The sequence below is a fragment of the Bombyx mandarina genome, chromosome 16 (genome assembly GCF_030267445.1).
Source record: "Bombyx mandarina strain Sakado chromosome 16, ASM3026744v2".
Lineage (NCBI taxonomy): Eukaryota > Metazoa > Arthropoda > Insecta > Lepidoptera > Bombycidae > Bombyx > Bombyx mandarina.
In genome coordinates this window covers 2,099,122-2,110,136 of record NC_143222.1, presented here as the reverse complement: position 1 = coordinate 2,110,136, position 11,015 = coordinate 2,099,122, and the positions used below count along the sequence as shown (strand labels likewise).

The window sequence follows — 11,015 nt, the reverse complement described above, 5'->3', positions numbered from 1 at the left end:
TTATCCAATCTTTAACCAGTACGTACAACAGTCACTGAATCACACAACGTAACAACGTAGTAAGTGCACCGGGCAAACGCAGTCGAACGAATGTTCATTTCAAGGCACGTTCCGCCTTTTTATACTAGCCGGCGCAGCTGGCTTATGAGTCACTTCTGTTGCAGCTGTTGTTTACGAGTGGAACGACACGGCCGGCACACCTTGTTTGTTTGAGTCACTCCTATTGCACGTGCTATATAACATAAATATCGTTAACGCCGTCACGGCCATACTGACGTGCGCTCGTCCTCGTGCGCGGATTCTTATGGTATGTCTGTGAACAACAAACGTGTTCGTTCATCCTGACATTAACGGATGCAACTTAAAACATGGTCTATGATATTAACAATCTAGTAGGGTTCGGTTCGCATAATTCTTCAGAAAATCCTATACTGGCTATAAATAACCTTCAGACTGCTTACATACCTGGACCAGTTCATTTAAAACTCTTCAGGTATGTAAGTATGTCCCTTTTAACTTAGACCGGAATTGTTATCCCTTCAGTTTTTCGAACTGGACCGGATAATGCTAGACCGAATCGCAATCCCTGTAGCTAATTGTTGTGGCTAATCTGGATGAAAATCCCTATAGCCAAGCCATTGGACCGGACAGACCCTTCAATGACTTCACACTTTCTTTTTTTTTTTTTTTTTTCTCTTTTTTTTTTTGCTAGTCCGGATTAACATCTCTCTAGCCACATACAATTCTCTTTTTTTTTTCTTTTTTTTTTAATCTGCGTGTACGGTAGCTTTTGTTAAAACATTTCTTAAACCAGAACATTTATACGGAATTTCTTCAGAAATAGTGCGAGACCGACCATCGTTTTCTACATTTCCAACACCTGCACCTGAGGTGCCTGAGCTTACAGACATTGTATCACTACCCACAGACTATGTTTGCTGTATCGCTATTTGCGGACAAAAATGTCGCTTCTATTGTCAGTGATAGAGTCGTCATCATTAAGATCAGTTTCATGAACAAGATTAATTAACCCATCTGTGTACGCCGTCACGTCATCGTCACTATAATTTTCAGAAATTTCTAGTAGGCCTGACGGGCCTCGAGGTATTTCACGTAAGTTTTCATGGGGAAATTTGTACACTCTATTAGAACTATTTACATGTCTCAATTTATACCTATCGTTTTCCAAAACTGCAGTAATGTTGAAGGGACCTTTACATTTTCGGTCAACTTACGAAAACAAAATCCCCAGCGGAAAAAAGTTTGACTTTAGCTTTGCCTCGACTAAACCAAGGGATTATCACTCTGTTGAAACTTTAGATATTTCAAGTGAACTACCCTGAACGGTAAACATCTATTCTATTGGAGTAAACCCTGTTACTTGACAACGTGTACTATTAAGGGCGAGTTGAATATCCCCTAACTGCTCTTGCCATGATTGGTCCGAGTTACTTTCAGATCAAAGAGTGACTTGTTCATGAAACCTCTTACCATTGAATAAATTACTATGGCTTTGTTTTTTAAGACTACATTCCGACCCTCAATGGAACATAAAGGGGAAGCCAAAACCACTTATCTGTAACACACTGAAGCTCTGGAACACACGTTGACGTCTCTGGTTGCACCTGCCACAGCACCTGGAGCAGTGTCGTTTTTCTTCTTGTAGCGCATGGAACACCCAGAAGCTACATGACTCGCATCACCGCACACGTAACAGTTGACTTGCAGGCGAGAGCCGGGCGCCCACGGATGAGGAGGTTGTTCAGGTTTTGCTGGAATATCGAAAAAAGTTTGAGAGCAGTATCTGTCGCAACACCCTTCGGCACGATGCCCAGGTTTTCCGCAGAAATGGCAGCTTCCACGGAAAAAAACTTCGAGAGCGTTTTGGTTCTTTATCAGGATCTTCGTTTTTTCTTTTGAGGGTAAAGCCACGTAATGTGTGAAATAGACGATTTTTTGAGGTAATAACGACAGAGTTCAATTCCCGACGGATTCTTTCATCACACTGCGACAGTATTGATATAACAAATCCGGTGGCTATTTGTTCTGGCACATTAGCGTCGGGAATCTTCTTTATAAGTTGCCATAGCCGGATACCGGCTTCAGCTGGTCCCTTTTTGCTTTCCATTTCAAATTTAATAACCAGGTCGAAGTGGTCTTGCATCATTAGATAATTTTGTCAGCATCTCTTTAATAGTAGGCCAGGATATCTTACCAGGCTGTATTTTTGTGAGGCAAGTAGCAGCTCGAGCCTTAAGCGAATGTGTGAGAGTCAAAATTAAATCGACACCATCCAATACTTCAACTACTTTAAACGGCCCTTTAAACTTCGTATCTAATTTCGTTTGATTATGCTCTTCGTATTAATGTGTGGACGAGCTCACAGCCCACCTTGTGATAAGTGGTTACTGGAACCCATAGACATCCACAGCGTAAACGCACCACACACCTTGAGATAGAAGTTCTAAGGTCTCAGTATAGTTACAACCGCTGCCCCACCCTTCAAACCGAAATACACCACTGCTTCACGGTAGAAATAGGCAGGGTGATGGTACCCGTGTGGTCGATGGCACTATACGGAGCACCCGTCTGGTGCCACGTCCTTACCCACGAGAACGTCGCCGCGCTGCAACGCCGGCAGCGCGCGATCGCAGTCAGAGTTATTCAATGATACCTCACAGTCTCCTACGAGGCGGCGCGCCCTAGCGCAAGTGCAGCCGGAGCGCGGGGGCTCCAATATCGGCAGTCCGTGCTGGAGGCGTGGTCTCGTCGTTTGGCAGACCCGTCGGCCGGCCTCCGTAACGTCGAGGCGATCTGCCCGGTTCTCGCGGACTGGGTGGGCCGCGACCGCGGAAGTCTCACCTCCGGCTACCTGTGCAGACTCACAAGACATTTTACCACCATGCAAACTTCTTACCGCAACAAATCTTACCAGCCACCACGCAAACTACAATTTTACGGGTTCCACCACTCTTACACGATGTTACTCCCACACTGAGGAAGCCAACCGCGAACACTTGTCAAGCACGCACAAGCACGCACTTCACCGGAAAAACCTGCATCCGCCAGCGGAACCAGAACACCGCCGCATCGCCAGACACGAACGCACCGGACGTCTTATCTTACAGGTCACGACGACTTCAGATGTGTCAATTTTTCTTCCCCGTGGAAACTTGCTTGCTTTCTTGTTTGCTTGCTTGCTTGCTGGAGCCCGAAGTCATCGAACGTGTATTGTTATTGGTATTGAATCGAGTAGATTCTAAAATTTCAGCGACAATTCACAGTCTCATGTCCTGGTTTACTGTACTAGTGCCATGTAACTCTAGCAGTAGTCATTGGCTTAAAAACGATTCGTGTCGGAACTACCCACTCGTCATGACAGATCCATTATTGCGATCGAAGTTTCACTTGAGATTTGCACTTGCCTTAATTTCTTGCAATAGCTTGTTACGTGTTGTATTTCCGTTAGTAAATGCCATGTGATGAAGTCGACAGTCAAACTGGGCAACATGAGCCAGAACGTAAGATGTGACGATTTCTTCGTGGCTCAGATCTTCCATCGAGGTAACAGAGACGTTATTACACGACTTACGTATGCTGCATTCACGCTCTTGTGGCGTACCACTACTACTATTCTGATCTGCATCATGTTTTTTTTTTGCTGTACTTCGAACATGTTCAAACACGTCACGCCAGTGAGAGTAGAGTCCTGATCTCACTTCTGATGTAAGCTTGAGGGTAGACATTATTTTGTTAAACACCAAGTAAAAGGAGGTCACTTTTTGATTCCTGATTTAATCAACAATATGATAACTTAATTCACTTTCACTTATCCAATCTTTAACCAGTACGTACAACAGTCACTGAATCACACAACGTAACAACGTAGTAAGTGCACCGGGCAAACGCAGTCGAACGAATGTTCATTTCATTTTTTTTTTTTTTTTTTTTTCCTACCTAAGCTGAGAGCCTTGAGAGGCTATATCAGCGTAACCCTAACTTTAGTAGGTGAGCTCACGGGGCTCAAACCTGACGATGTTGCTAACACGAACCCTAGCAAGAGTCGTGCTTCGCAGAATCTACCACCGGATCGGAAACGCGACCCACTGAGAAGATCCGGCGAGAAACTCAGTGGGCTGTGTCTGGGAGTTAATTTACTCGTCGAGCCCTTCGTCGCAAGCGACGGGTTCGACGAGAACGGTGACCGGTGCTTGAATTACCTAAAAGCACCGTTAGTGGATCGGGCGGATGTTCATTTCAAGGCACGTTCCGCCTTTTTATACTAGCCGGCGCAGCTGGCTTATGAGTCACTTCTGTTGCAGCTGTTGTTTACGAGTGGAACGACACGGCCGGCGCACCTTGTTTGTTTGAGTCACTCCTATTGCACGTGCTATATAACATAAATATCGTTAACGCCGTCATATACATTGTCACACATATTCATTGGTGTTTTTCCTAATATCGTTTTTGGGTTGTTGGAAAAAGAAAAAAGATGTGTGGTGTCGTGGGACACCGGATAGGAACGAAGTTCCTTATTATATAAATATTATTAATTTTAAGTTCTATTCGTTATTATGATTTTTTTATTGATAAAAAAAATACTTTACAAAGTTATCAACTTTATTTTATTTACAATGATTTATAAAAAATATATAATATTAATATACCAAGAAACAGCTATTTATATGAATAATAATAAAAAGAAGGAGAAAGAGAAAGGTATTACACACTACTCGCTTGTGTATGCGACTGTCGCGCCTGCGCACGTCTCATTTAACGGTTTTATTCCACGCACTTTTTTCCACGGATTTTTTCTTACGGTTTTACTATCACATTTTTTTCAGTTCGGTCACGCAGCAAAATCCCTATCCCCTCCAAGCCTGCCGTAAGGAACTTCGTTCCAAAAAGTTTTTAATGCTTAATCTAATGCCAGTTTAAGCGTTTACGTGATTGAGCTATTTTGAAAACTGTGCACCTTTTCGTTCAACACGTTGAGACGTATTATAAACGCTCCCCGAATCTTAATCACATAGGATCCAGTCACCGTCAACGCCCTAGACACGTCCTTACGGATCCATCAGATCCAATAACTCTTGCATTAGACGCCTTTAGCTATAGCACTAGAAGTAGGGACCCCGGTAACCGTACTCGTCAAACTCGGCAAAGAGTTACAACGTAACCTAAGCACCAGCCCGTTGAGTTTTTCGTCGGATCTTCTCAGCGGTGTGCTTAGTGCGAGTTTTTAACGTTCTCGATAACGTAAAAGTTAACTCATATTTGTATGGACTGCGATCGTTTGCGTACGTTTGCCGCTAGGGTCGCTGTTCCAAATGAATACAATATAAGGCTAACTTTTACGTTATGGAGAACGTTAAAAAACTCGCACTAAGCACGCGGGTCGCGTTTCCAATCCGGTGGTCGATTCTGCGAAGCACAGCTCTTGCTAGGGCTAGTGTTAGCAACACTTCCGGTTTGAGCCCCGTGAGCTCACCTACACGTCAAGGCGAAGCTGAAATAGCCTCTCAAAGCTATCAGCACAGGTAGGAAAAAATACCTTTTTTATAATTTGTCAACACTCTATGCCCCTATGCGTATATTTATTGCTTTTTTTTAGCGTGTTTGGTGAAGATGTGACAAGTGCAGAGAAAACGGGCAAAAATATAGAACGTTTATAAAATAAAAACAAAACCTTTTTTTTATAAAAAGCAGATGCAAAAGAATTTTACAATTCGGGTTAACAGAGGAACATGAGTACAAAACGCTAACCGCAATTCTAAACATCAGCGGCATCTAGTAGTCATTTTAAAAACTAAAATCAAAAATATGTACTGACGCTCTACATTCTGGAGGAAAATATTCTGCCTCGATGTTTACCTCAATAAAGATATAATCACTGTAATTTTTATTCCACTATTAAGGAATTATTATTAATTTTCCAAGTACCTGACAAAAATTATGCTGAGGTAAATAAAACAAAAAAATCGTAATTCCTATTATCGATTTATTGGTAAATTTATTGAATATTAAATAACTTATTAGGTACAACACGCACTAGAAATAATTTATTGAACAAATTCGTATTAGGAACTTAAATAAATGTTGTTAACTTAAAATTTAAGAAGTAATAGGTCGAGAATTCTTCACAGAACATTAATTTTGGCTTTTGTTTTTTGGTGGGTTTATTTCAATTTTACGAGATCTATTCTTGTAATTAAACTTAATTTATAAAGAATACTTATAAATTACAAAGAGTAAGAAAATAGCAGAATCTAACTTAGAAGTTTATGAAGTTAGATCTTAAAGTACGAGACAGGGGTCCGTGTATCGCTTTCGGTAGGGATTCCCAAAGTGGTCCCAGGTTCCATCGATACCAACAGGTTTCCCATTGACATATACGAGAATTCATTTTGGTGTCCACGAGATCTAAATATTGACCCCTAAGACAAATTCTTACTTGAAGCTTTCAAGGTCCTACGTAGGTACCTAGTTACAAGGTATTGTTTAAATACTAAATATTTAAAAAAGTTACAAATGATTCGGATATAATATAATTCGACGTTTAGAATTAGGTACTTGAGAATAATCAATTAAGAAATAATAAACGCGAGATTAAACCATGAAGCAATTATAATTATGATTTGAAATGTTATATTTTTTTATTTAGGTACTGCTTATACAGTACAGTATATAATATGTGTACACGATGTTAAGCTGCTACCGAAACTCAAAGCTAATTTAAAGAACGAAAACGAACAGCAAATACTAATTATTCAAACCGGTGCCAACCCTGGGAAGCTTACAGCTTTATTTTCCAAATAGAAAGCGTATAGAGAAATTCCTGTTAAGACAATGAGATATCTAGAGACCGGAGTAGCAGAAATTGCATCCGTGAAAGATCATAATATATTAAGTTATTTGTAAAAAAAAAACTACAATCTATAATAAATAATAGAAAAATAATAATAACCGTAAAAAAATCTCGGTCATCCGGCCCCAAATTAGGATTCCATGTATTGTGGATACCAGATACTGACATACAGCCTTGTATACATTTAAATATATACATTATATAGATAATACACAGCCAAACAAAGAACAAATAAAGCTGTTTATTACACGCATGTTTGCCCGATGTGAGAATCGAAACCACGACCCTTGGCGCAACAGTCAGGAGCGCTAATTACTGCACCACCGAGATAATAAAAATCTATACCGTAGATTGGGGGGAATCGGGACCCTTTCCAAATCCAACACAAATTTTCTATGGTTTTTCTTAGGGTAATAATACCAATCAAATTGAGATTAAAATGGTTCCGGAGGCTTACATTTTTATATACGATGCGTTATTATTATACATCGTTCATTACAAAATATATACAAAAACTAGCTTGACCCGATTCACCTTGGCTTTGGGGTGAATCAGGTTACGTATGGGGACAATAGAGTTTTTCGATAGGGCTGAATTTAGTTATTGGGTAGGTACCTCTAGGTAATTAACTTTTTAATATCTATAATGAGTTACAAAACTTTGATGACTAAATTAAACTATTTAATATTCTTAAATACTAAATAAAAGTATTTTTCAGTTCAACAAAGTTTAATCTAAAAAACTCAACAAAAGTACTGTGACGTCCCAGATTGGTCCCCATTTCTAACTCTAGTCTCTATTCCCCCCAATCTACTGTATTTTAATTTTAGTTACCTACTAGGCAAAGATTTTATTTTGCATATAATATTTTATTTTTATGAGTGCATGAGTACACAGCTATTTGCTGTTATTTTGTTACTGGAGCTAAACATAACAGATTAAAATGTTACCTTACGTGCTACCTTAAAAACGAGCGACTTGGTCGCTTCGCATGCTAAGAGTGCACCAGGCGACATATCCTTTCGGCTAATATGAAGTCACGGTTTATGGTGTAGACAAAAGCGCAAGTATAATATTTGTAAATGACTCCAATTGTATCCAGCGTCTCTTCAACTACTTTGGACACGTGGCTCGACGAAATCCTGACAACTTTGAAAACTAATAGTTCTAGATCACGTGGAAGGAAAGAGAAGTCGAGGAACATCGCCAACCAGGTGGCAGGGCATTGTAAGGGAGGTCACAAAGACCAGCGTCCCGGGCGCTATTAAGCAGGCCGAATGCAGGCAACGTTGGAAGAGGCTGATGCAGAAACTAGACCAAGGTGATCACGACCCTCAGTATTGAGGAAGCGATGAAGAAAAAGCAGCAACTTCAGGTCAAACATAAGAATAGATTGATTTTTTTTTGGTCTAAGCTGCTGATGATGAGACGAAGATGACTTATTCCATAATTCAGTCTTATGTAAAATCACATATTTTGTTGTAAGAATTTCTTTTCATTAATACAATTCTCCAGTTCATCATGATACTTGTCTATCTTGACGTCGAACCCTGGACTCTGGATGTCCCCATCGAAACTGTTGCCGGTGATCACTTTCTCTTGATTTAAAGTTGAGTCAAAACGCACTTTTTTACCGGGAGTGTATGTTTTGTTATGTGAGAGATTACATTCATTTTTCTCTCTCAGTGGAGTGAGATTCATATTTAATTGGGTGTTCCTCAACGTTTTTACACTTTCATATTCATGTTCATCGACATCTTCTATTTCGATTTCATCAGAGTTGTCCAAACGCAGGGCCGGATTCTCTATACCGGGCACCTCCGTTTTTTGTTTCATTTTCCTCGGCACCTCATAAGGATTCGATGTCCTATCAACCTTCTCGGTTCTGAATGTTTTTTTCAACGATTTAAAAACTTTTTTCGATAATTTATTTTTCACTTTCATTAACTGGTGTTTTATGTCTTTTCTTACGTTCAAATCATTGTTTGATTGGCTGGTTTTATTAATGTTCATTATGTCGTCAGCACTGAATCGTGAAACATTGCAGCCCAATATCTTGCTTTGTTTGTTGTATGTCTCGTCTATATTTTCGTAAACTGGACTTTCGGCTCTGTAATTATCGACTTTTTCATATTCATTCCCTTCTATATTGAATCCTGATTCATTTTCAGTCGAAACTGTACTATTGGTATCACTGAATAATTTCCTCGGTAATAAATTACTTTCTTGTGTTGGTATATTAAGATTCTCGTTGGTATAGTCGATTCCTGGTTGAATGTTATTGAAGAAGGGATTGTTACTTGATACATAGCTTTCTGTGGTGAAGTTAGGAACGAGAAACGGGTTGGTATTGTTCGATGTGTGTATACGTTTCTTCTTTGTTATAATTGTTATAGTTTTAATTTCCATTATATTGCTTTCATTCAAATCATCGTCTAAGTAAAGTGATTGAGTTGAAACACTCGGTGAGTCTAAAGCCAAATGATCTATAAAACTTAGACTAATGTTGTTAGTATTGTTACTACATGTTTGGCTTGTTACAGTACTTTCAATATTAGTTATATTTGATAGATTCATTACGCTGGATATATCGGTGTTGGTTACGTTCTTTGGTTCCAAAACTGAAATACCAGAATCTCTATTGGAATAATCCGTTTTGGAATTATCTGCGATTTCAAACATTCGAGTACTATCTGTGGTATTGTTAGTTGTGTCTGTGGAAAGAGGCTTGGTGTTAATATTAGCATAAATTGGTTCCGAATGCATAGGCTCCATATTAATGTCTTCCGGTTTATCTATGGATGTGTTTGGTAATGATAAACTAGGTCTATCACTAATATCCATCGATTGCATTCTTAAATTATTTTTTACGTTGTTCAGTTCTCTAACTAAAAACTCATTGACCGCTGCTTTACTTATGCCCAAATCAAGGGCAGTATTCTCAAATGCGGTTATGTCACAGCTTCTTGCTCGTTTGCGTTTTTTTACGGGAACGATTTCCATTGCATTGTTGCACATGGGATCTTCATTGGCAAGAAGGTCCAAAGCTGGGTTGAGGTACACATTCTGTGATGGAGCTGTGATCTTCCTTTTATTTAAATCTGGTATTACTTCAAATTGATTGTTGTTGACTGGTTCCATAATAAACTGGAAATAGAATAACAGATTTTTGAAACAGAATTAAATTTATTGGTTTTTTTTTTACCAAATCAAATGTGCGTTCGTTTTTGAAATTAACAGTTATCAGAGATTATCAGAGAGTTTTTAACAAAATATAGTTAATATTAGAAAAAGCATTAATTTTACGGTATTTAACATCTATTATTCATAATCATTCATAATAATTATTCATAATGGTATTATTTTTTTGATAGAAGTACGTCGAAGTATGTGTATCCCACAATGTATTTAAAATGATAAACTAATAATAACTTTGTAAAAAATAATTGTAATTCCATAAAATTATGTTCTAAGGACAATGAAAAAGTAAATTCACTCATCCGTACGCATTTATTAGTTATTATCAGTATTAAAGCAGCGTTACACAGATTTTAGAAAAAGTAAATGTTCACCTGCAAATCTGTACATAAATCTCGTGGTAAGATAATTACGAACACAGAACATTCATATGAGAAATATGTAATTAATAAAATCAAATAAAAAGATAATTTTCATTCACAACTTTCCGTTTAAAATATGTAAACAAAAAACTCGGCAGGTGTACAGTGACGGTTAAACTTTTTTTTTATTCGTCCTTTAAGCACGCTAAGGGAACGTAGGCCATACAATGAAACCTTTTGTAACAAAGTCTGTTGTATAAGAAGTGAAATGTAAAATATAATATGTAATTGATTATAGAATGAAAGTTAACAAAATTAAATGATATGAGCATGTTGAGTTTCTGACCAGTTTTACTTAGTAGGTCGATATCGGAAACAGTGGTAGGTGCGTTCAGTAGCTGCCCTTAACATCCTGTGGGATCATTGAACTGGCGATCCATCCTAGGGAAATAGTAAGGTCATTGCTATTTTGACGATTTTATTTGATTTCCTTAGCTTAGTTAGCAATGGTTTGGAGATTTATCTGACCGTTTTTTTTTCTGCGCATTGCTTGCATACTTCGCACCTAGAGGCCGCCAGTACAATAT

The 11,015-nt window shown here is 38.7% G+C and overlaps 1 protein-coding gene and 1 long non-coding RNA gene across 3 annotated transcripts; both read right to left on the bottom strand.

Annotated features, from left to right (window-relative positions):
* Window positions 1-829: 829 nt before the first annotated feature.
* Window positions 830-3,916, bottom strand: LOC149501207 (uncharacterized). 2 transcript variants are annotated; one of them, XR_016324338.1, is made up of 3 exons: window positions 2,978-3,916; window positions 2,216-2,872; window positions 830-1,772 (listed from the first exon to the last, which is right to left on the bottom strand). It is a non-coding gene; the product is annotated as an uncharacterized LOC149501207 (long non-coding RNA). The 2 variants fall into 2 exon arrangements; XR_016324337.1 differs by having other exon boundaries at window positions 2,216-3,916.
* A 2,067-nt stretch (window positions 3,917-5,983) lies between these two features.
* On the bottom strand, window positions 5,984-10,618 carry LOC114243797 (uncharacterized). The gene is made up of 2 exons (XM_028175414.2): window positions 10,441-10,618; window positions 5,984-10,015 (listed from the first exon to the last, which is right to left on the bottom strand). The coding sequence occupies exon 2, from the start codon at window positions 10,007-10,009 to the stop codon at window positions 8,336-8,338; it is 1,674 nt and encodes a 557-aa protein (XP_028031215.2). The 5' UTR covers window positions 10,010-10,015; window positions 10,441-10,618; the 3' UTR covers window positions 5,984-8,335.
* Window positions 10,619-11,015: the final 397 nt, after the last annotated feature.